Source organism: Puma concolor, chromosome C1 (assembly GCF_028749965.1).
Source record: "Puma concolor isolate L17-30 chromosome C1, mPumCon1.1.hap2, whole genome shotgun sequence".
Classification (NCBI taxonomy): domain Eukaryota; kingdom Metazoa; phylum Chordata; class Mammalia; order Carnivora; family Felidae; genus Puma; species Puma concolor.
Window position 1 is genome coordinate 26,800,923 of NC_141674.1, and position 25,891 is coordinate 26,826,813.

The 25,891-nt window shown below is 50.8% G+C and overlaps 1 protein-coding gene across 3 annotated transcripts in view; it reads right to left on the reverse strand.

Moving 5' to 3' along the window:
- DLGAP3 (DLG associated protein 3) overlaps nt 1-25,891 on the reverse strand; it is a 63,348-nt gene that overhangs the window by 33,413 nt on the left and 4,044 nt on the right. Inside the window, exons 1-5 of one of the 3 annotated variants that reach the window (XM_086716401.1) lie at nt 25,638-25,725; nt 8,495-8,577; nt 6,034-7,191; nt 1,414-1,619; nt 1,028-1,100 (exon numbers count right to left, since the gene is read on the reverse strand). In XM_086716401.1, coding sequence (XP_086572527.1) covers nt 1,028-1,100; nt 1,414-1,619; nt 6,034-7,140 — 1,386 coding nt within the window. In that variant the 5' untranslated portion in view covers nt 7,141-7,191; nt 8,495-8,577; nt 25,638-25,725. Of the gene's footprint in view, nt 1-1,027; nt 1,101-1,413; nt 1,620-6,033; nt 7,192-8,494; nt 8,578-25,637; nt 25,726-25,891 lie in introns of those variants that run through there. The other 2 variants (XM_086716400.1, XM_086716402.1) reach the window with 2 other exon arrangements.

Below are 25,891 nucleotides of genomic sequence, written 5' to 3' on the forward strand. Positions count from 1 at the left end.
AAAGCCAACTGACTGAGGTGTTTCAGGAAGGCAAAAGTCCTCATCTGTGTTAGATGCTGCTGATGGGTCAAGTAAAATGAGGACTGAGCATTGAACTAGTGGGTTGAGCAACATAGGCTAGTCTGATGAGAAACAACAGCTGTGCCAATCAGATTCCCTGATTCAGGAAATGTAACAAAGACCTCAGCAGCAAACAATAGGAGCCAATGTGGACATTCTTCTGCACTGCTTTTTTGCATTGCTCTTTTTTCCCTGGCAAACAGTAAAAATAGCTAACCTTTACTGAGTGCTGGCTATGTGCCACGACCACTATTATGATGCCTATTTTTAAATAGAGAAAGTGGGGCTCAAAAAAGTCAAGTAACTTGCCCCAGGTCACTCGGCTGGTAAGGAGCTGAGCTAGAATTCCAATTCATGCCATACATGTAATTACTAAACTGCACCGCCTCTGCTTAGCTAAGGGGAAAGTCTACACTTAGGGATGGAACTCACATTTATAAAGTACCACTTTGGAGCCAGGTACCTTGTGTTTGCATACATTTTCTCACGGAACTCTCACAAAGCCCCTGAGATAAATATCACTACTACTGTCATTTTAAAGGTGAGAAAACAGAGGCGTTGCCATGTCTTCCAATGGTTGGAGTGGCAGGGAGAGAACTCAAGCACAGGCCATCTCTCAGACCACAGCTCTGCCTATCCCTGTACCATCTGCACAATCAAGCCTGCCTTTTGCATGGGGCGAACTGGGAGTAATCAGGCCATGACAGGACTGGAAAACCTCAGAAAACTGATGTTGCCTCTGCAAACTCATCACTTAGAGGCCCCTCGGTGGTTTTGAAGGATGTGACTGAGACCCCCCAGGCTGAGTCAGATCCAGGAGTCCCAAGGCCTCCCAGCTGCCCCCAGAACCAGACCTGGGCTCTCTCCATGGGCAGACCTCTGATTTTCAGGCATAGGCTGAGTATGGGACTGACCCCACCCCGCTTCCTTCCCACCCTTTCCTTCAGGTGTGCTGGACCATCCCTACCTGTCCGGTGGTGAGGGAACGGCTGTAGCCAGGGATGGAGCTCCGGGGATGGATCCGGGGTGGGACACAGCAGCTGGGAAAGGTCAAAATTCCAGATTCAGAATGGGGGTCTGCCAGAAGGGGGAATAATAGCACTGGGGCCTCTGAGCAGGTTCTATACCTCAGAAACCCCCAGACAGGGATCCTCCCAGGAGACTCCTGAGTGAAGAGACTCTCCTAAAGAGGCACTCAGAGAGGCACTATCTCACGAGGGACCCCCTCTTTCTGTGGGGCAAAGCGAGACTCCCCCAGTCGAATCCTAGGCAGGGAACCCCTCTGGTGCACATCTCCTGCAGGGACCCAGCATCAGCTTCCCACTCTCCGCCCCCAGCCCTCCCTGTCCTTACTTGATCCGGGCCTGGTCCACGCTGGAGGAGCGGCGGGAGGTGAAGCGCCGGGCGACTGCTTTGGGGGACGTCTTGGGGCTGCCTTCTGAGTCTCCACTCTCCTCATCCCCCATGGCTTTGATGTAGCTGCCGCTCCGCATCCTGCGGCAGGGGATCTCCCCATCCTTGCCCCCAGTGGGGTAACCCCCCCAGTCATCTTGCGGCACCTGCAGGGACAGGGGCTTCTGTCTCTCAGACACGTCCCTATGAAATCTAGAAGCCAGAACCCTCTATCCCCATTGCCGGGGCGCTCTGCTAGCTGGAGCAGGCCATGCTCAGGGGCATGCAGAAGCGGAGCCGGAAGGTAAGGTTTCAGCTGTCCCCTCCCTTACAGGAGATGCCTCATCATCCTCCATGGACCTTTTACTACTTAATTGAGGGCCACCTATGGAGTCTTGGAGGTGATATGCCAAGTGCCAAGAGGTTGAAGATCGGAGGCCAAAGTGACCTGTGTTGACCCACCCCCCGCAGTGAAGTATCACCTGCCCTCACCTTTCACCCCTCCTGCTCCTTCCTTCTCTTAACCTGCTGACATCCTAAATCCCCCAACTCTCCCTCCTTCCCTCTCTGAGGAGTCACAGAGGGCTCTAAGCAGGGAAGTGCCATCAAATTTGGTTCAGAAAGAGCACTCTGACAGTCCAAAGGGGGGATGCACTGTGTAGCGCTGGGAGAAGGGCAGGGGATCGAGTGGCAGGAGGGAGACCAATTAAAAGGCTTATGCTGTTAGCCAGGCAAGAGATGATGAGCCTAAATTAAGACCATGACAATGAGGGGGACGAGGAGATGGAAATGAGGTGTTAAGGAGCATCAGTGAGCCTGATTAGATGTAGGGGGTGAGGGGGTGGTGGGGGGTGCGCTGGGAGGAGTCACAGATGACTGGGAGGCTGCTGGCTGAGGACCTGGGGGATGGTGCTGTCGTTCACTGAGCCACAGAATCCCAGAGAAGCAGGTTTGGGGAAGAGGTGATAGGTCAGGGTTGAGCATCTTAAGTCTGGCAGAGAACTGCTGAGCAGGTGGTTGGATGTTCAGTTCTGGAGTTCACTGGAGAAATCTGGGTTGGAGGCAGACACGTGGGAGTCATGGGCGGCAGCTGAATCCATAGGGGTGAATGAAACAGCCCAGGGGAAAGAAGAAAGAGAGCTGGGGAGGGATTCACTGACATTTAAAAAGGGGACTGCAAAGAAAGGAAGAAAAGCCTATGAAGTCACCTGAGAAGGAGTGGGCAGAGGGGTAGGAGGGAAGTCAGGAGAATGCCATGTCATGGAAACGGGAGACATTTCCAGAATAAAAGGAGTTGATAATGTCAAATGCCACAGTGCATTGAGAGGTTAGTAATTCGGGCTGAGGAGTTAAAATCCATGTTCAAAATCTCGCCCCATCACTTGCTAGGCAAACTTGGGCAAAACTGATTACTCTCTCAGTTTCCTCATCTATGAATCAGTAATGACAATTATGTCTACATCCCAGGGTTGGTGGGAAGGATAAATAAGTCAATATGACATGCCCAGCACATAGTAAGTCCTCAGTAAATGTTAGCTATTATTATTATAAGCTTTGAAAAGTGCCTTTCAAGGAGAGCTTTCAAGAGACTACTGGGGACCAATGCCAGAACATTTTAGAGGACAGGGGATGTGGATGTCAGACTGTAATAAAGGGAGAATAAAAGGAAGTGAAGGTGTAGAACCTATGCTTTAAGAACTTGGGTATGAAGAGAAGACAGTAGACAGAAGGGGGTACGGAGTTGAAGATTTTGTAGGATGAGAGACTTGGGCATGTTTTCAGAATAAGAGAAAGAGCCAGTAAAGACAAAGCTAGCCTTTAAATGTAGGATGGAGAAGGGGCAGTCAATTCAGGGATAGAGGGGATCCCGGGGAGATGGGCTCAAACCCTGCTGGAGGGATCAGTCTGGGTGAGTGGTCTTGGCTTTTTCTCTGAGCCAAGAAGGAAGGCAATGGGGGTGGCTGGGGATCTAGACGAATCCGTAGGTGGCTGACAGGAAGGTGAGGGAACCTGTGATGGTTGGCCTACACTAGGAAGAATGACGTATAGAGGCGTGGGGGAGAGGGCTGGGGCAGGCAAGGAAGATTTCGAACACCTGTTGTAAGAAACAGGTTGAATGGGGTGAGGATGGAAACTAAGAAGGTCAATATTCAGGGACAGCATAGGGTTCAGGGGAGGGACAGAGACTCTGGGGGGTGAGGCTAGGTGAAGGGACAGAGATAAATATGAGAACAGAGACCCAGGGACGGAATGGGTTCCCAGGATGGAAGTAACCCACCAGGAGGAGCAGGGCTCAGTGAAGATGCTGGAACTCAATCAGAAGAGGGTAACGCAGGGAGGAACATAAAGGAACAAGGGCTCTGAGGACAAAGAGGGGTTCAAAAGAGGGTTGAGGGAGAGCTGAGGTCCAGTGGGAGAAATAGGGTCTCAACAAAAGGGTTAAGGATCCAACAAAGACACCTGGTCTGATGGGGCCAGCTTCCCTTGCTTTTGTGCAAGGTCCCTGCAATCTGTTAGTTCTCCCCCAAACAGGCTCTGACTTTGCAATCCTCAGATGTCTTAGAACCCCAGGCCCCAAGGAATCATTCCCGTCCTTGCACTCTACAGAGAGGAGCCACAAGCAAGCAGAGAGAGACAGGCCAGCAGATGGGATAGCCAGGGCACTCTCTGCCACACTGCAGGGCTCCCACTCCACAGCCACTGCAGCTCCTCGCTCCTCTGCAGGACACTGTGAGGTGCATGTTAAAAAGGAAGCCCCCAGAGAGGTCAGGGCAGCCCTGGAGAAGCAGCAGGAGGCAGCAGAGTGGCAGTGAAGCTCCAGGGACAGCCAGGGCTCAGTTATAGCAGAAGAAGGGCTGGTGTTCCCTCCTTGGCCCTTTCTGCTGGACCCTTCAAATCCCAACTTAGAGGACCTCTCTACCCAGGAAAGGGGCAATTCAAGGACAACCCAGAAGTCCTGAATCCGAGAAGTTTCTAACCTTCCCTACTGTCTGCCACCCCCCCCCCCTTCTTGCTTTCCCTTGAGCTCTTGTAAGTTCTCCACCCAGAAGAGCCCTAACGTGTGAAGAACTTACCAGCAAGGCCAGGGACACCCAAAAGACACATGCAAGGTCAATTCTCTGTACCTCTGAACAAGCTGTAGCCTCTTCCTGGAAGACCCTTAATCCTCTTCTGCATTCGACCAACTCCAGCTCCACCAGGATTCAGCTCAGGGGCCATCCTCCCCCGAAGCTGCTCTGAGCAGTCCCCTGGCCACCACCACCCCAGGTGGGTGAGGTGCCCCCTCTGTGCCCCCACGGTGCCTCGGGCTCTGTGCTATCACAGCCTCATCACTCTATTCTACCTGCTTCCTTGTCAATCCCACCTCGACCCTGTGGGCTCCTCACAAACAGCGTCTGTGTCTTCGTCTTTATATCCACAGCACCCAGGAAAGCTCACTGAATGAATGACTGTGGATTAAACACATGGAATGTGGGTTTGGGGGATAACTCTAAGTCTGCTGGACTTCCAGACCTTGTAATGACTTTTCCTCCTAAACTCATGGGAGGCCTCAAGAAAGTAAGTCCAGGGTGGGGTGGGGTGGGGGGTTTGGCTGGCTGGCTCAGTAGGAAAAACATGTGACTCTTGATCTCGGGGTCATGAGTTCAAGCCCCATGTTGGGCATAGAGATTATAAAATAAATGAAACTTAAAAAAAAAAAAAAAAAGCAAGCCAGGGGTATGAGGGGTATGGGAGAGCATCCTGAGGCAGAGAAAAGGAAGGTTGAGAGAGAAGATGGTGAGAAGAACCCGATCCCACCTCAGTGAGAAGATGGAGAGGGGACAGTGTGGGATGGATAAGGGCTCCATAAGGAGGAGTCAGAACTCCTCGCCTCACCTGCAGAGGCCACACAAGTGGTGAGACAGGATGGAGACAGCATGCCAACTATCATGGGCACAATCCACTCCCTAGAAGCCCTGCCCTGGTGTTGTATCTGGGTCTCAGACTTCAGTGTGTCCCCAGCCTAGGAAAACCCACAGGACAGGCTCCCAAGGCTCTTCCACAGCCTTGTGGTGTCCTACTGCAGGCACCCCAGAATGACAAACCCCAGCACAGGCACATTCTGGAAATAACTGACCTTCATATTCAAACAGTATCTGGACCACCCAGATCTGAGCAGAAAAGAGGTCTGGAGAAGGCCTGGGGGCAGGAGAACTGCTTTCCAACTGCTGACCTCTAATCTCAAGGGAAGCAACTGCCAGGGAGTACCACACTGTCCTGTCCACTGCCTACCCTCAACCTCATTCTGCCTCCGAGCTCATGAGACAGAGGCCAGCACAGCTTGTCCAAACAGCAGGTCGAAGGGAGGTCTTCCTGGCAGTGACATATGTCAGAATAGAAGGGCCTCTTCGTTGTACAAATGGGGAAACCGAGATCCCAAAAGGGGCTCGAGGTGACACAGTGAGGCCAGGCAGAACCTCCCTGCCTCCAGGCCTCCATCATAGGGACAACTGACTCCCATCCAACCCCTTTGATAGCTCCCCGGGTGACAACCTCAATGAGGACTGAGGACCCTGTTCCCCACCCCCACCATAGCCTCACCTGCAGATAGTGATAAGTCCTGGCTTTGGCCTTGGCCTCCGGACCCAGGAGTCCCTTGCCTGGCCCAGCCCCTGGGTATCCATCCCGGCCCTGGCTGACCATCATGGTGTGCCAGGCACTTCGCTTGACCGATTGTCCATCCAGTGACATGGACATGCCAGTGCAGGCGAGACAGCGGCCTTCCGACCCGCCCGAGCGCCCCTTGAAGCTCAAGTCCCGGTAGGACCCATCTGGAGCCTCCAGGCAGAAGGGACCACCAGGCTCCCCAGGGGGCCGCCCACCCGCTAGGAAGCCACTATCGCTGTCCAAGTTGTCATCAGAGCTCCACCAGCCAGCGGCCTTGGACTGGTGCCGCCCGTCCCCCTTGCGGTCCTTGCTCTTGCTCCTCTTGCCGTGCCGGGACTGGTGGTGGTGGTGGTGGTGGTGGTGATGGTGGTGGTGGGAGGTGTGGGGGCCTCCAGAGCCCGGGCCGGGGTAGCTGTCTCCTCCAGAGCCACCTCTTCCCTCAGCCTTGGGCCCATTATAGTCCCGCTTCCCTGGGGCCTCCAAAGAGTGGGACTTGGCGAAGAGCTTCTGCACAGAGTGAACCAGGTGCCGGATGCGGCTGGGGCTCTCGCTGCGGGCTTCCGGGGCAGTGCCAGACGCTGGCCCTGACCCGGGCCCGGCCCCTGCTGGACCTCGCTGGTATGGGAGTGTGTGGAAGCCATCTTGTTGAACTGGCAACTGCTTTTCAAACTGGTCCAGGAGTGTAGAAGGCAGGCGGGGGGCACCCTTGCCCTGAGGGTGGCCCACACAGTCTTCACAAGTGTCAAAGGGGCCCTGGCCGGGGTACATCCTGGGGAAGGTGCTGCTCCCCCCCCCAACCCCGGCCCCCCCTGGCCCTCCCTCAGGGCCTACTGATGGCCCTTCACTCAGGCTCAGGGGCCCTTCAGGAGAAAGGTGTCCCAGGCCAGCTCTCGGGGCACAGAAGCGGGGCTCGGTGGAGAAGGCCTCCCCGGAGCCCAGCAGGTACGGGGCCCTGGAAGCTGAGCCCACGTCCATATGCTGCTGGTCGGCAAAGCGGGCTGGGCGGGGATGGCTACCGCGGTCGCCATGGTAACCCCTCATGGCCTCAGCAAGGGTTCTTCATAGTGTTGGGGGCCAGGCCCCAGGAACCTCCTGGGAAAATAAAGAGAAAAAGGATTTGGAATGAACAACAGGCCACTTCACCTAAAACTATCTATTATTAGGTATTCCAGTATCCCTTTAGGTAATGCATATCAATTTATTGTAATTAATTGTACTATCTTTCCACAAATGAGCTTCAAATTCCTTAAAACAGTCATACTAGACAAAGACACAAGGGCACAAAATAATGCCATCATTCGTCAAATGCTGCAAATTTGATAAATACTTATTCACAAGACAAAATACCCTCAGCCAAATGAGTTTCTAAAAATCCTTAGGGTACCCAAAATAAAAGGATACCCAAACAGACTATATATATATATATATATATATATATATATATATATATATATATATATATATATGAAACCAGTCATTAGGTGAAATAGCTTTCAACAAACTGGCTGTAGGCAAATTGATCCAGAGCCACACCTCTGCCCCAGCCCTACCCACACCCACTGCTTCGAGGAGCCAGGCCTCAGGGTCATGGCCTCTAGCAGCAGCAACCAAAGAGAACGCTGGACCTGCATCTACATACCCACCCCCTCCCCTTCTTTCCACACCCTGTTCCTTCCATCTGGCTGCAGGCTCATTCTCCTCCCTCCCACACCCCCCCACCCACCCACTCCAGGGCTGAGACAGGAAGGAATAACCTAAGATGACTGCCTCTTCTTCTTCTGGGTTCCAAGTGTTCCCCAGTAAAATTTCCCCTTTTGCCTTTCACTCCCATTGGCCACCCCCATTCCACTGTAGGGGAGTCACACAGGGAGGAGAAACCATAAAGAGGAAGAACGTTGGTCGTACAAGGCAGCATCTAAATCCTAAACTGGGATTGGAACTCAGGAGTTCCTCCTCCCAGGAACAGTAGGCTGGAAGGGCAGGGAGGTGGTGGAGAGAAAGCGTTGGAACCAGTGCCCCTGGCCCCCATCCCAGGCTTGCCAAGGCTACAGGACAGAGAGGTCAGCTCTCAGCAAGAACTGCCTCCAATCAGGACTCCAGAGCTGCCAGGACAGGAGCTACAGCAGGAGGGGGTGTCAGCAGGAGGGACAGGGACTGAGGAGCTGGCAGACGGCGCCCTCCCTCATCCTAGACCAGGCTCCTGGGCCATCTGCTGACTAGGAGGGGATGACAGCCTCAAAGACTCCAGACAGCAGCACCTCCGAGACCCATCCTCCGTTCCTCCCCGCCACCACCTCTCCATATCCACTGTTTCAGGTTGCATCCAGAATAACCCAAGTCATTCTGATTTCAGAACCTCAATCTACTCCTCATCTCCCAGGCTCCTACAACTCACCATCCGGGGCTTCCCATCCTTGGTGTCAGGATCCCCACCACCAAACAGAATTCTAACTTCAGAAGGCTCAGGACCACTGGCTCCTGATGGAAAAGAAGAGTAGTGAGCAAAGGAAGAAAGAGATTCTCCCAGAGTCCTCAGAGGACCAGCCTCTGGCCTTGACAGTTTCCCTTCCCAACCCCCCCAAACCAGGACTGATTAGATCCCCCATGATGCAGAGCCTTTGGACCCCCGGGAAATGAAGTTGGCTTCATTATGCAAATACATGCAAATGAGCTTACAGGTTGGACTACCTCCAACTGCAGGTGTCTGTGTGATCTGTCCATGGTGCTGAGCCACTGCTTTTTTTTTTTTTTTCCTCCATTGCCCTCAAATATAACTCCATTCCACAAATATTTGTTGAGCAGCTACCATAAGTAAGACTCTAAGTAAGAAGTGTGTAGAGGTGATTTAAGTGTGGTCTCTGTCATTGAGAGGCTTATAGTCTAACAAGGGACCAATCCCACATGACAGGGTTATTTTAGGTCGCTATATTTTTGCACAAGCTGTACCCTCCTCCTAGAATCTCCTTCCATCTACTCCCTTCAACCCTTTCTCTTGGCTAACACTTAAACAGATGAAGCTTCACCGTCCCTTAAAGACTTTCTGTACTCTTATTCTGGGTTATATCTCTCTATTGGGCTTTCATAACACCCTGGGTTCCCCCATGAAAGAAACATAATACTGCATTGAAATTGTCTGTTTCAGTTTCTGTCCTCTCAACTAGAAAGTGGTCTTTTGCAGTGTAGGAACCATGTCTATTTATCTCTGAATCTCCAACACCTCACTCAGGGCTTTGTCCAGAGCAGGTGCTTAATAAATTGTTCACCAAGTAGATGAATAAATGACTGGACTAGAAAGGGGTAGCAAAACATTATGCTAGTTCAGATGAAGACAGGAACAGATTTAATAGAGGGAGAGTGAGGAGGCTTCCCAGAGAACGATGTGTTTGGGATGGAGAACAAGATGGCTGTGTGTTCTGAAGACAAAGTGGTGGGGGAGAGAGAATTCCCAGAGGAGGAAACAGGAGGCACAAAGGCAGAAGAGGTGGGCAAATAAGGAATTCTTAGGGGTGGGCTGTGGGAGTTCCAGCAGACATTTAGGGTTTGGCAAATACTGGGATGAGGTGGGAGAGAGAGAGAGAGAGTCAGGAAGGAAGACAACTCTGAAGTTTGCAGCAGCCGTGACTGGAAGACTAATGATGCCATTATTAGACACAGGGATGTCAGGAAGAAGAGCTAGCTTTGCAGGCATGATTAATAGTAGTGGAAGAGACACAGTCAGACATCAGGAAGAACTTCCTGACCCTGAGGAATGTGAGACAATGGAGACAATGGTGGAGTCTCCTGGAAATCTTCCACAGAGGAGAGGGTGAGACATGCCCAGCCCCTGGCCCACCCTGTGGCCTGGACTGGAGAAGCTGTTGGTTACCTTTCCTGAAGAGAACCTGGGGTGACCTCACAGATATCAACTGCTTGGCTCTAGATAACAATTCTTCTCCACTGCCCTTCTCTGGGGAAGCAGAAGTGACTTCAGACCAAGAGGCCTCACAAGCAGTTGTTGGAAAAGCTCTTGGAAGCATCTCTTTGCTTTGGAAAGAAATTTTGATACCCTGGTCCTTCATCCACATCATGGTCCTCCTCCTCTTGCCCAGGCAGGACCCACGTTTGAGACTCACAGCACAAAAGTCCACTTTGGCAGAAGCTCAGACCATCTCATTTGCTTTGTTTGTGGTCACATCAAGGAGTGTCATGCTGAGCTTCCCAAGGGTAGATGTTCCCAGGCTCCCCCTACTCCTTGGCCCTGCCTCACACAGGTGCTGCTGTGAAGCCTCTGAACCTCCATCAAGATTATCAAACTTCAGTCCCTTTAGCATCAGTCCATGTTCTCCCAGCTCTAAGTCTCAGGGGAGATGGGCTTCTCTTCAGACAAACTACCCATGTCCTATAGGGTAGCACTGGGTAGTGGAAAAAGTACAAGCTCTGAGACCAGAAGGTGTGTGACACTAGACAAGTGACCAGATGATGCCCACTCATCTATCTCCCAGGATCTTAATATCAAATGATAAAATGTATATGAAACCATTTTATGAACTCTAAAAGATTACACAATGTAACCCCTCATGTGAACGCTTTATTCTGAATTTGCAAAATCCCCAATGTCCAAATACTAAACTATGATCAAATGCAAAATGCTGGGGGAAGGAGATACCCAATTTATGGATTTCCTAAAGAAAAGACATCATTGATGTAGATTGGATTATACAGGCTTCCTCTTATATGGTATGCTTTACCATCACATTCTCCTGCTGTCACCTTATATACTAATCCATAGAGAGGCAAAACAAGCAAGGAGGGGACTAATAATTCCATCTATCACCAAGACCTACGGATTTTGCTTCCTAAAAATAGATCTGCCCACTATTTCCATATCCACCAACAATGGTTGGCTGCCTAGCTAAAACTCACTCTCAACCTCCCTTCCCCCTTCCCAGCACCTGTAACTAGAGGCTACAGGATTCACTTTTGGCTAATGATACATACATAAAACTCGATGGTTTCTGGAAAATATTCTGCCTTTGTGATAAAAGGAGTGGAACTTGCTAGTACCATCCTTCCTCCCTTTCTTCTAGGCTTGAATACAACCATGAAGCCTGGAGCCAAGGCGGGCTGTCTTGCCACCATGAGAGAAAGGCCTAGAGAATCCCAGAAATGCTAGTCCTGGAGTCATTGAGCCATGGAACCAACATAAGCCGTCTGCCTTCCTCTGGGACTAAATGTGGTAAGAAATAAACTCTTCTTTATTTAAACCATCGTTGGCCAGGTTTTCTGTATTTGTAAGTAGAAAGCACCACTAACCAATCCACCTAACTCAGAACACCATCTCCTGCCTGAGCATCTGAAAAATCTCCTAACTGGTCTCCCTGCTTCCTTTCCTACCCAGCTTCCAATCCAAATGGTCACTTGGAAACAGAAATCTGATATTGTCACTTTTCTGCTTAAACCTCTTTATTGGCTTATTGATGTTCTTAAGATAAAACACCATAACCTGTCCAACAAGGCCTGCAGGGTCCGGCCCTTCCTACGTTTCCAACACCCTCTCACAACATGCTCCCCCTTGCTTTCTCTGCTCCAACCAGGCCACTCTTTTTGCAATCCCATGATCCCATCAGGGACCTGTTCCCCCTGTCCAGAAAGCTTTTCCCGCCCACCTCTGCCTTGTTAACTCCTACACACCCTTCAGATCTCAGCCCCGTTGTTGCTTCCTCGGGGCAGCTTTCTCTGGCCTCCCCGACTAGGTCAGATCTCCCTGCTGTTTGCTCTCAAGGCATTAGGCACCTGCATAGCTCTTATATCATTACCATTTTCAATGTGTGTGATTTGGAGATTGTCTGTCTCTCCCACTACACTGTAAGCTCCATGTGAATGTAGGAATTCCATCCATCTTATTCACCCCCGCCCCCAGAATGATGCTTGGCATATGGCAGGTGTTTGTTGAGTGAATGTGAGCATTTCACTTATGACATCTTATTTCATTTCCACAATTATTCCAAGGGATCGTTACTATCCCCCCCACTTCCATTTCACAGAAAAAGAAACTGAGGCTGGGAGAGGCTAACTGATCTGTCCTGGGTCACAGAGTTGGTGGTAAAACCCAAAGTCAAACTCAGTGTTGCCTCACCCCAACACCTTAGCTTTCCTCCCACCTGTGCTGTCAGCCCAGAGAAGACACCCTTATTAAAAGCCATTCTGAAGTAAACACAGTAATGAAAGTGAATTTGTCAAAAGAAGAAGAAAACAAACAAACAAAAACCTCACACGTACCCACACACTCCAGAGCAAACCAGAGTGTGGTATATGGTTTAGCCTTTTCCCCAAAGGTGAGTACTGAGTTTGTTCCAAGTCCAAGGTCAGATAAGTACAGCGTAAAGGAAGCTCCCTGAAGCCCTATGACAATTCTAGGTGCTGGTGGTATGTTCCCCATCTTACTGCATGAAGTCACATCTCTACTATCCCAGGACACAGAGAGTTGCTCAGGTGATGAACCTCTGGGCCCAGGGAAACAGCCACTTTTGCAATTGCCTGTGCTAGCTCGGGAAGTGGAGAGTGGAGGAGTCTGGGAGGGTGCCGTGTATGACAAATTCTCTGATGCAGCTCGAATCTATCTGGGAATGGAAGAACTGGCACACATGCCGTCACCAAGAAATTACCCAATTTAGCACCAACTACACAATCCAGCAATTAGTTTCTTAAACCGGAACTTGCTGCGGGCCGCCAGGCTGGCGGGGTTGTTGTTACAAATCTCACTGGGAAACCAGCTGTGTAATTCGCCAGGAGGTTGTCACTGCCCCAAGCAATTACCTTCCAGAAAAAGAATGGAAAATGGAGGAAGGAAAAGGGCTGCAGAGGAAAGAGTCAGAGTGTTTTCTTTTTCTTTCCCCCAGGGCCCTGCCCAGCCAAATCAGTTGCTTTTCATTTTCTGAGACCCAGGCAACTCACAAACTCCCTGGATCAAAGCAGTTATGGGTGCAGACTCTGTTGTCAGACTTTCTGGGTTCAAGTCCCTTTCCACTTACTCACTTGCTGTGTGTCCTTGGGCAGGTCTTAGCCTCTCATCTGTAAAATGGCAATAATAATAGAACCATCAGAAAGGTAATAGTGATGTGATGGTTAACAAAGTGCAGTCTTTAAAGCCCTTGTACCGTACAGAATACTTAATAAAAGTAGCTCTCATTATCTGTCCTTTCAATTTTTTTTTAACTTCCTCTATTGGTTTACAGTGTGACCTTGGGTGGGTCACTTAATCTCTCCAGGACAACCATATGAGACCAAAGGTATTCTGCTGGGAAAAAAGCAGCTCTTAGTCAAGGCTGTCCACACCTGGGCACCAGGGAGCCAGACGTGTTTGGCAAAAGCCAATGTCTCAGAGGTAGACACAAAGCGATGCCTTGGGCAAAGCAAAGATAAAGATTTCAAAAATCAAATGTTAACCGATTCATGCCTCCCCCCACGAAGCTGTCTGGGAGAGCTACACGCTGGACACAATGGTCCAGATGGCAGCAAAGGGGTACAGTTGCTCTCTTGCTGGGGATCAGCCCTATCTAGTCCCCTCACACTGGAACCTATGAGGTCATCCCCATACCAGTTCCAACACAACAGAGCTTGCCACAAGCAAGGCCTGGAACTCATTTTGCTGCTGTAGTCCTGGGCTTCTGCAAGTTTCAGGCTTTGCCTACCCATCCCCTTTCCCTGTGTCAACTTAACCAGCATGGCCAGGATTCTGCTTCAGTTTTCCTGTCCGGTCCTCCACTACCCCCTGTCCTAACAGCAGCATATGTGGCGGGGGCTCACTACTGGGGAGCCTTAACACACAGCCAATGACCTGTAGCCCATACTCCTGTGTACATGGGTAGGCGTTCCTCCCCCAGCTGTCTGCCTCCTCCTGCATCCAGTTCTGCCTGAGCCCCCTTGACCATTTCAACACTTGGCTTTGCCCAGCTGCCTTTGGCAGCATCTCTTGTAGCTGGGCTGGTGCCCTTGTCCCTGACCTGTCTCAATCCTACCACCAGCCCTTAGGACCCCAGACAAAAACTTCCTACACTTACTGCCCCCAGAAAATGGGGAAGGAAGGAGGAACAGAATATTAGGAGGAAGGCTTGGGGTCTTTTTCATTCCCCTTTATTGCTTTATTTAATCAAGTCTTCCTGGGGGGTTAGGGTAGGAATTTTACAGAAAACAGGCTTACTGCCCCAAAACACTCGAGACATTTAGGTAGAGGCAAGTCTAAATCCATCTCCTGACCCATTGGACAGTGCTCAGTCTGTGAATAACCCACACTACCTATAATCTCTTTGAAAATCCCACCTCAGGGGGCTTTGCACTTGATGTTCTCTCTGTTGGAACGCTCTGCCCCAGATATTCCCATGGCTTCCTCTGCCTCATCTTTCAGGTCTCAGCTCAGAGAGGCCTTCCCTGACCACTCACTAACTAAAGTTGAGCCCCATCCCCCAGGTACGCTCTACATCAGCCTGCTTCATTGCCTTCATAGCACTTATTGTTCTTTGAGATTATTTTCTTTATCTGTTACATGTTTATAGTATGTCTCCTGATAGTAGAACATAAGCTGCAGGACGGCATGGACTTTGTCTGTTTCATGTGCTGCAGTATTCTGGGTGTCTCGAACAATGCCTGACATTAACAGGTGCTCAAAAAAATATCTTCATGGGGGCACCTGGGTGGCTCAGTTGGTTAAGTGTCCAACTCTTGATTTCGGCTCAGGTCATGATCTCACGGTTTGTGAGTTCAAGCCCCACATCAGAGCCCACTGGGCTCTGTGCTGACAGTGCACAGAGCCTGCTTGGGATTCTCTACCCCCCCACCCGCCTCTCTGCCCCTCCCCCACTCATTCTCTCTCCCTATAAATAAACTCTCTCAAAAAATAAACTAAATATATAGATATACAAATATAGACATATATATCTGTGTATCTGTATGAATGAAAGTCTTCACTTGCTACCCTCATCCACTCTACTCCTGTGCCCAATAGCCCAGAGAAAGGACCTCCACTCCTTTCCATCTAAAAGCTTTAGAGAGCCCCTGAAGGATTTAGTATTAGAAGTCCAGCCTCCAAACCCAGCCCTGCTCACCATTTATCTAGCCCCTCTCAACTGGGCAGATACAGATGGGTTTTTTTCTAGCTGCATCTGGGTCTCTCCAGATGTGCCCCTTTGCACAGTTTAAGGAAGGCATTTGGGAGAAAGAGGAAGAAAGAGTGGGGAAAATGACTCTCCCCACACTGCAGAAAAGAATGAGACTCTGAGGAGGGAATCTCAGGGCTCAGGGTCCACCACCCACACCAAGTAGGTCTCTTTATTCAGACTCTCTGGGTTCCAGCTCCTCTCCCAGCTGGGGCCATATAGCCAAGAGACACCAGAGCAAAGTTCAGTTTTCCTCCTTCTCCAGGGCTGCCAAAGGCCCTGTGGGACACAATTCAGCCTGGTCTCCACCACCCCCTCCTCCTTCCTAATTGCAGCCATGGCCAACTGCTTTTGGCCTGCTCCTCCCTCCCTGCCAAGTGAACCAATTCTCAGTCTCTTCTGCCTTGTCATGTCCATGTTCCCCCTCCTGAAGATCTCCAGAAGCCTCCTTTGGGGGAAGTCATGCCTGCCCACTGCTGTAAGGCAGGACTCTTTAGGACCAGACTCCTAGAGGACCCTGGTCAGAGGCAGCTAGTCAGAGAGACTGTGGGACTTGAGTTAAACTATTTGGGTTCATGTCCCAGGTCCACCACTTACTAGACATGTGGGCTTAAGGAAGGCCCTTCATCTTTCTTGAGCTCTCTTCACCTCAACTTCCAAATGGGGGCAAAAATAGTTCCTTTCTCATTGCATTGTCACAAGGATTAAGATAATACAGGCAAACTGTCCATCAATCCTATTGATAATGAGGGAGAAACCACTAAAGTGTGTGAGGTCTGGAAGCAGGGTCTCTAAGACCATTCTCAAATGGCCTTGGGCAAAGGCTGTAGCCATACCTGACTCAGGTTTGGATCAGAAATGGGTGCTCTGGAAACTCATTTGTTTCATGTTTCACCCAGGACTTTCTGTTTGCCTGAGCTCCTTTGGAAGACTTCCTACACCTTGAGCATGCTGAAGATAGCAGAGCAGCCCTGGCGGCCAAAGATAGTGGCATTTGAGACTAGAGGCCCTTGATTTGCAGACCCACCAAACCCTGAAGCCAGGGCTGGTGGTCTCTCTTCCAACGCCAGGGATCTGAAAGGGAAAGCCCAGTGACCTTGTTGCTGGGTATTGGAAAGACAATCATCTGCCTCAAACCATTATATTGCAGCCTACCTGCATGATGCTGAAAAACTTGCTTATCTGTCTGAGTCCCAATTTGCTCATCTGTAAAATAGGGATAATACCTACCTCCTAAGGTTGTGGCAATGAGTAAACAAGCTGATCTAACCAAGGCAGCTGACACTTATGTCTCCATATGGTGGCTTCTTTTGACTTTAGCACCCCAGCACCTTCTGCCATTTGCAGGTGTTTGATAAAATTTGGGCTGCTGCTGCTCTGGCCTCCATGATGCTGCCAGACTCCACCCTGCCAGAGCCACTAGAGAACAACAGGTAGGATCCCAAGCCCATGGCAAGGGTCCACTGGGCAGCAGTTTCTCAGGCAGGCCAGGCCCATGGCCTTTCTTACCATCTGGCCCAGATGTCTGGTCTCTTCATGGAGTCCAGAATTTAGGTCTGCCTCCTGAGTTAGCACACTGTCCTGTAAGCTCTCTGTGTCAGCTTGGACGGGGGCTGCCTGCATCAAGACCTGTCTCCTCCTCTGGGTTTCTCCTACAGGGGAGTCACACACAGGGCCCCCATGAAGGCTGGTTGGTTCACGTGGTAACACCTCCCACCCCTTACCACTGCCTGATCCTGTCCCAGCCTCCAGGGTACCTTAGCCTCTGCTCTCCTCTTTGGATTTCTAGGCTTAGCAGGAGCCACAACCACAGTGGGAGACAGCATGGGGAGAGGAGACAGTACAGACTGTGAGATCCCTCCGTATGGAAGGCCTGCCCTCCCAGCTCTGCCCTCTGAAGAACAGTATCCATTCTTCCAAGAAACCTTACTTACTTACGAGTGCCCTCCCCATCAATCCCAGGACACAGCAGTTGCTATCTCCTCTTAGGCCCCATACTTCAACCCAATAGGGTAAATATTTGTTTGTAGCCTGTGAGCTCCTTGAAAACCAGGATTCATCCGATCTGTTTCTGTATGGACAAGACCTGGCATACAATAGACGCTCGGTAAGTGATTGAGCCATCAAGAAGTAGTACCCCTCAGCTGGGGCACAGGGCATAGAGGAGAGACAGAAGATGGCAGCAGGGAAATGACTGCCTGCAGCTGGATCAGAACTCCCCAGCAGGCAGAGCTGGACCAGGGTGATGTGGGTTTCCTGAAGAACGGGGCATGTTCTGTCTAGGGAAGCATGTTAGCAGAAGTTGGAGGGCCACTTTGGAGGGATGCTATAGAATGGATTCAAGCACTGAACACCTTTCAGACAGACAACCTCTGCTGCCTTTCAACTCTGAAGTCCAAGGTGCAGCTCTGTGAATGCCTACAACGGAGCAGGCATTGTGTCAAGTGCTTTTGATGCATATCTTTATGCAATCCTCGCAAACTCTCCTTTGCGGTGGGTACCATTTTTACTCCCATTTTACAGATGAGGGACTGAGGCTCATTGAAAAATATAAAGAAAATTGCCCAAGGTCACAGGGGTGGAGGAAGAGGAACTGAAATCTGGTCTGAGTCCAGGCCCAACATTCTCAACCACTGGGAGACCAAGCCCAAGCAGGTCAAAAGTAGCATGTCTCTCTGACCAAATGGATTTGATGAAGCCCCCAAGTGGACTCCCAGTGTGTCCTGACTCATCACTCAGCCTCAGAAAACCTCCATCCCTGCTATCCCTCCCTCGCACATGGGCACATGTTGCCAAGGCTGCTTATTCACAGTTTAACATATGTGCTCATCCAGAGTCAGATTACACAGCCATGCATATCATCCAACACAATTCACGTGGCATTTGTCATATATATAGGCATCATCTACATAATGTGCACAAATACACACAAACTTGTTCCCACAAGGGTTCACACATCTGCATGTTTATCCAATGGACATTGATGCTTCTACACAGAGAAGCTGCACAGATGCAAACCTCACATACATGTTCATTCACATGTTTATCCCCAAACAACAAATATACATGTTCATTCCACATCACTCAGGCACCCACATCTGCTCAATGTCGTACACCAAATCCTCCCCCAACAAGAACTTTATCCATTGTTCCCAGATCCAGTACTAGGCCCAGGTGAGCAATGATGCTCCCTCCCTCTGGGGTTGGCCAGGCAGTCCTGAAAGGGGGAGAAGGCTCAGCCTGCCTGTGATGGATGGAATTAATCTATTGAGCTGGAGAAACTAAATAATTAAATCCCTAATCACCCCCCCAAGCCAGCCCAGGCCAATATAGCTGAGGGAGGGAGGGGGCTCTGAGGCCCAGACCAATATCCTAGAGAGGGGGAGGGGCTTGGGAAGAAAGAGATGGACAGAACCCTCCAGGAGTGCTCTCGGGGAGGAGCTCTAGCAGGCCGGCAGACAGACAGACAGACAGACATGGTTCTCAAGGGCCACAGGCTCTCCCTTTCCATGCTTGAGAAGAAAGCCTACCACCATCCATTGATACAGAGTGAGAGGATTGTGCCCCCCCCCCAGACCCCTCCCTTCCCCTCCACAGATGCATCCTGGGAGTGCATGGGGATAGCAGACAGACACTCAAACTGCCCAGGACTGTGGCTGCCAATGGGGTCCGCCCAAAGTGGGGCTGATCCTACCATCGGTAGGGGCCTAGCACACCCCTGCCTCATTCAGAGCAGGTCCCTCCACAGCCTGATGCAGATGGCAGGGAAGGACCCCTCCACACAGGTGCACCTGCTTCCCTCAGGAAGTGGGTCCAGCACGTGGCTAAGAGGCTGAGAATGGGGCAGAGGCCTGGGCAGGGGGGCTCACGGAATCAGCCTGGGAGCAGGCCCCAGTCCCATTGGCTGAAAAGTGGGTCATTTTCCTTTTGAAAAATAGTGAGAAAATGGAGAAGTAGGTCGGGCTCTCATCCCCTCAGCCCCAGGCACCATCCCCGACTTGTCGGGTGGGGTGAGGAGAGATCTGCACATGCCACGGCCCGGCCCCATCTCCCCCAGGACGCTGCCAGGGAGACCCCCAGCACAGGAGGCCAAGGTCATCAGCATTACTCAGGACACCCAAGGGCACGGGCACTCAGAGGCCAGGACTGGAGCTCAAGCCCCACCCTGCCCTGGGGGCCCTGGGGTGAAAGCAGCTAGGGCCAAACCACGGGCAGGGTGGGGGCTCCAGCACATAGGACCCTGAGGAGCCTCCTCCCATCCTCACGTCTGTCGTGATACCTCCTCTCTTCTCCCTTTCCTCTTCGTCCACGTGGGCAGAGTCGTTGCCATGACACCGCGGGCAGGTGGGCGGCTCTGGCGGCAGCTTCGGCCCAACCCCCAAGCTCGGAGCCCAGGTGGGAGGGGAGCGGCGACAGCGCCCCCGCCCCTAGTCCAGATGGAGAGGAGATTGGCAGAAGGCCCCCAGACACCTAGAGCCTGCAGGGGGCTCTAGCACTGGCCTAGGGGGGGATGAGGCAACCCGAGCGCGAGCCTGGAGGTCTGGGAGAGCAGCTCAAAGAGGGCTGTAGGCCTTAACCGGCCCTACCCCAGTGCGGGGAGCGGCACGGGGCGGGGCTGGCCCACCACTCCCACTTCTCCCCTCTCTCGCCCGCCCTCGTCCCGGCTTGCCCCACGCCTCGAGTCTCAGTCCCTTCCCGCCGGCCGCCAACCAGCCCCGCCTGAGGTCTAACCTCAGTCCCGCACTCTGCTACACCGGCGCGATTCCCCGTGTCTCTTGGGAGAGAGGAAAACAGCCAAAGTTGAGACTCTCCGAGAGATTCCTCCCCTACCACCCCCACCAACCCCCCCCCCCCATCCTCTGGAAAACGGGTCCCTTTTCCCTGGATGTCCCCACATACCTGAATTCACATCACAGCCTGGGGGAACCACTCACTCCTGAGCCCATACTCGGCCAAGGCACCCACCCCACCAGGAGAGAGGACCCAGAATGGAGCAGGGAGAGGAAGAGGGGAGGGAAAATGCTGAGGAGGCTGCCCTGCCTCCACCATATCTGACTTCAGGAAGGCTGGCCCAGAGCCCTGAGTCCTTTCCGGGTCTGGGTCCAGACCCGAGGGCCTCTGTCCTAAATCTCTGTGGCTCTGACCTCCTAAGACCCTTCTCCCTGTCCAGAATGTTGTTCCCTACTCTGTTCCCTAAGGCAGGAGCCCTGTATCACTGACCAAATGGAACCAGAGGGACCCCTACACAGCAGCCCTCTGTAATCTGGCTGGCAGGGGTAGGCCTAGGTGGGGTGGTGGTGACAAGACCCAAAAGGAAGGGAGAATGTCAGCCAGAGTTATCTGGAAGGTGTCCGGCTTGCCATGGGGTGTTCATGACATGCAAACCACATACACACATAAAGACATTTTTACTTTCTTCCTTAGCCGTCTCCAGCTGAGACAATAGATCTGACTGGCCAAAATACATACGTGTGCATGTGTGTGCACAGGAGTGCATGCATGCATGTGTTCACACATTGCATCTCCTTTTATCCACCTCTACTTCCACTGTTCTACATCAAAGCGGCCCTCATCCTAAGTTCTCACCAAAGTTACTTCAGCAGGCTCCTAACTGGTCTCCCTACCTCACATCTTGGCCCAACCCCCATCTATTCTCCTCACTGGCTGCCAGTGTGATCTGTCTAAAATGTGTTTATTCAACAAATATGTATTGAATACCTACTCCGAGCCAGGCACTCCTCTGGACACAGTAAATACAGCAGTGAACAAAACAGACAAAGCTCCCATTCTGAAGAAGTTTATATTCTAGTGCAGCATGTATTATAGCATGTATATTAGAATGTATAGGGTATATATCCCCTACATACACCTCTGAGCACCACAGCGTCTGATCAGCCTCGGGCTTGGCTCCCTGACTCCGAAAAAGATGATAAACAAAGATATTTAATAATGGAGTGGGGTGAGGAGACAGAAAGACAAGGGGATAGTCAAGATTGACTGTGGGGGAGGCCTCTCCAAAAATGTGACTTTTGAGCAAAGACTTGAATAAAGTAAGAGAGCAAATCACATGGGTATCTGGGGGAAGAACGTTTCAAGCTGAGGGAAAAGTTAGTACAATGGCCTCAAGGTGGGACTGTGTTCACCATCTTTGGTTCTTGTGGAACCAAAAGGTAGCCCTTGTAGGGATGACACCTGAGATCAGGGAGGTCACCGGTGACTGGGAGGTCAGCATTTATGTCACTCAAGCCCCACTAAGCACTTTGGATTCCATTCTGAAATGAAAAGCCATTGGAAAGGCAGGACCTCATCTTACTCAGGCTGGTTTTCCAGGGGAGAATCTGTGGGGGAGGGGGCTGGCAACGGTGGAAATAGGGAGACCAGCTAGGACATTTCCTGTCACTGAAACACCTTTTCCTACAGTTGTCCACCTGGGGAATACCTGTTCTAACTTCAGGCTGTGGCTCAAGGGCCTCCTCTCCTATGGATCCTTTGCCAAACCCTTCTCCTCCCCACCCCAGAACTGACCAACCTCTCTATAGGTCTCCACCACCTCCAACGAACACTTATGTTGCACCACCTTCCTTAATACTCTCCTTACTTGGTTCCAGGTCTTTTACCTTCCCTAGATTGTAAGTTACCTGAGGTCAAGGACTATCCCCAGTGTCCACTACAGACTGTAGCAGATCGTAGGCATAAAATAAACATTGGCTGAATGAAGGGATGCATTGGATGAGGCACGTGTGGTGTAAAAGGGACGATCTGCAGGCTGTTGTTAACATGTGAGTGGGTGAGTGAGGTGCACATGTATGCACTCACCAGGTGCAATTAGGCCAGTGTTAGCATATGCCCACATATCTCTGCATACTCTGTTTATATGTATGTTTGTTAGCATGTAAGTACATGGTGACAAATACATTCCTGTAGATTTATTCATGTGTGTACATGTTAGAATGTGCATTTAGGTCAAGGTAGGCATACTGAAGCATAGACAAGTAATATACACAGACACACATACACACATATTGCCACATGCCCTGCACGTGTGAGACTCATACACATACTCAGGCCTCTCTAATATCCCTGCCCCTTTCACCCACCAAGGCTACTTTGTTCTGCTTGATTCTTGAAATGTCTGTGATCATGTTAATGTTTAATCTCCCATATTCTTTCCCCACATACACTCCTAAGTGCCATAGCATCTGATCAGCTTGGGTTCGACTCCCTCACTTAGCTATCCTCAAGGCCTGTATAGGTTTCTCCTCTGAAAACCCACATCCTATGGATGGTAGTGAGGAACATGAAAATTTGAGACATCTCAAAGAGGCTGCTTTCTGGAGAAGAGCCACAGGCATCAGAGTGGATCAAATTCAAGCCTGTGGGAAAACAACTTTTGGACAGCCCCAGTGTTCAGCCAGAATCTTTCTCTCTCTTTCATTCTTTCTCTCGGTCACATTTATTCACATGACCCAACTTAAGTGCATATATTCATACGCTATTAATTCATGTGTGCACATATGTCCCCACATCCATGCTCACATGCAAACTTAAACACATATGCACCGTTGAGCGAGCACCCCAATACACACACACACTCACACATAGGTTTAATTAATTGTCTTCAAAGTCACATATATACGTGGATGCGCACATAAAGTCATACATACATATACTTATGTATACATGTCTCAACACTTATACACAAGTCCGTTAATGTGTTTGAACACATTCATACACCATACTCATGCATATGTGTACATATCCACAGTCACATACCCACTCACAGGCAGAAAAACACATACATGTGCACTGGAAGAGCAGAGATATACAGTCCATCCCCTGACTTCTATCCTGTGAAGAAAGCCAGGAGTCCATATTCTCTCCAAAGGACATCACAGGTTTGCACTCCCTCTCTTTCTTGCCAGTCTCCCACTTCTCCATTTGGAAAGTTGTTCCTACTATCAATAGGATATGTCCCACTCCTGGACACACCCCATTCCCACCCACTCTCAGAAAAAAAGTCATTCTAAAAATGGGCTCTGTTATCCCTTTGTCCGATGCCTGTAGTAACCAATATTTCCTCAGGCAACCTGGAGGATCAGTAACAATGAAGCAGGTGCACCTTGGAGTAGGTGTACTTTTACCCACCGAAGAGGCAGCTCCCACCCCCACCCCCATATACATATGTAACTCTTAAATTTAAAAAGAGAAAATAAAGAGAAAATATCAAGATCAGAGTTTTTCCTCCCAGTACCTCTGGATATGGTCCACTGTTCCCAGACTCCAAAACAGTTACTGGAGCAGAAGAAGGAACAGTCAGATTATCTCTGGGCCCTAAAACCTCCTGAGATGCCTCTCCTTTCCTAGAGGGCAACTTCATGATGTTCAGTGGACCTCTTCCACCCCAGCCCAAGGACCCTGCCAAAGAGAGGATCTCAAGGCTCCAAAATGTAAAGATGATGACCTTGGCTCAAGATAACAAAAAAAGCAAGTATTTAAAAAACAGGAGCTGGGTAGGGAGCAGGGAGGGAAGCTGAAGACACCTCCTGGCAGGAAAGTGGCTGCCGGAACATTGGATCATGAATAGCAGGACTCTCCAAGGGGCCAGGGAGAGGGAGGTGGACATCCAGTATTCCGTGTGGGGGTGGAGGGGTGACTGCTTCAGGCAGTAGCAGCAGATCCAAAGTAAAGTCTTATCAAAGCTGTTATGTAACCAAGGGAGCTGAGTGGAGCACAAACACCTCCCCTCCCCAAACAGGCACCCACACCCACACCCACCACCTCCCAGCACCCACAGCATAGGAAAACTCAGCTCCTCCCAAGCAGCTAGAGAAGAGCAGAATCATCTTGATGAGTTACATCAAAACCATGATGGGTGATGGGCTCCTTATTAACTAGAAGTCACATCTGGGAAAGAATGAACTGGCTCAGCTTGGGGTCCCTACATACTTCCCCCTTTTCTTGAACTCCCTGCCACACCCAGTTTTGCCCAGCATCATCTGGAACCCTCTCTGCTCTCCCCTCAAGAAGGATCCCATTTGAATATTTGATTGTGCTCTTGGGGATGGGAAGTGAAGCTGCCATCAACCCCTCCTGCCTGTTGTTCCCCCACAGTCTCATCTGCATGTCCTGACATTTGGCTCTCATCCCCCTGGGATGACAAGGGAAAGGACCTGGAGAAATAAGGCCTTGCTCTACTCCCTTCTGAGTTACAAAGATGAAGTCCAAGAACCCAGAAAATTGAGATAACTCTAGGTTAGTGGGGAAAAGATTTCCAAGGAAGCTGAGGATTGAAACCCAGACCCTATCCCCTAATTTCAGGGGGAGGGATTTCTCCCCCAGATCTTCCTCTTCTCATTGCCCTGTCTCCAGTGGCTTCCTCCTTCTCTGCTCTGTGGCTCTGAACAACCCCACCCACTCTTGAATCCTTTGCTTGGAAATCTTCCTCCCCAACAAAAGTCTCTCCCAAATGCTGCTCTGAGCTGTGTTTGGGGTAGGCAGAGCATGAGACAGGCTTGCAGAATATTTCACTGTCCCCTGCCTCAATTCCAAAGTATGCCGGGCAAAGGAGTACCACATAGTCAATCAAACTGTCCTGAACTCCTGAGCTCTATCTACCCCAGGCCTAACTAGTAAACCTAAGCTCTCCTAATCCAGAACTGTCTTGAGTCTGAACTTCTGAGACCCAGTAAGAGAAAAGCTGGTGCCCATACCCCTGAGCTTCTTGCACTAAAAACTGTCCAGAAGAGAGCTCACAGCCACAATATCATCCTCCATTCCTACCTCCACACTAACAGAAAGGTGGTTTTGGAAAGGGGAGGGGGAACTGAAACAGGAAAAGAGGAATCCTTTTCTCAAATACCACTAATAATTGTGAGGCCAAAGACAGAGGGAGGACCCCAGAATCTATCTTTCCATCCAGGGACTCCTTCCTTGGAAAGTGGGTCATCTGGGAGAATTTTTCTAGTGAGCCCTCAGCACTGCCTAGTCACCATCCCATCATCGGGTCCCAACGCAGCCCCATTCAAGACCCAAGACAGTTCCGAAGAAGCAGATTCCCGCCGAGTCCCGTTCAGCACTCGGGACAGCTCCCAGCGACTCTGAGGGGCCAGTCCCCAGAAACCCAGGATGCTTCACCCCACCACACAAGGGTGCTCTTTAAAACAGAAGCCCCTCTCCCCTGCCCATCCCACACTCGCTCCCGTCCACCGGGAGCACCTGGTATTGCTCCCTTCCTTCTATGTCCAAAGAGAGAAAAGAAACCCAGACACGAGGCTTCCCTGAGGGAGCCTAGAGAGAGGACCCCACCCACCTCCTTTCAGCCCTGAGCCTCTCAACGCCACTCACAGCTGGTTCTAAAAACCACTTTTCCTTCTTAACCACCACCCCAAAGATAAGAGAAATACTCACGTGGGGGCTCCCAGCCCTGTAGGCAGATGTGGTGGGGGGAGGCAGAGAGAGGTAGCTCCCCACACCCTGATCTGAGCCCCCTTTCTGAAGGAGCCAGCTCCCATCTGGACTGGGGGGAGGAGAGACATGTGGAAGCACTGATTGAGGGGAGGGGAGAAGGGAAAGGGGAGGAGGCAGTAGCGGGGGACTGCGGGGTGGGGGTGTCGAGATGGGGGCAAGGGAATCCTTTTTAATTTCATTCTCTCCCCATGTCT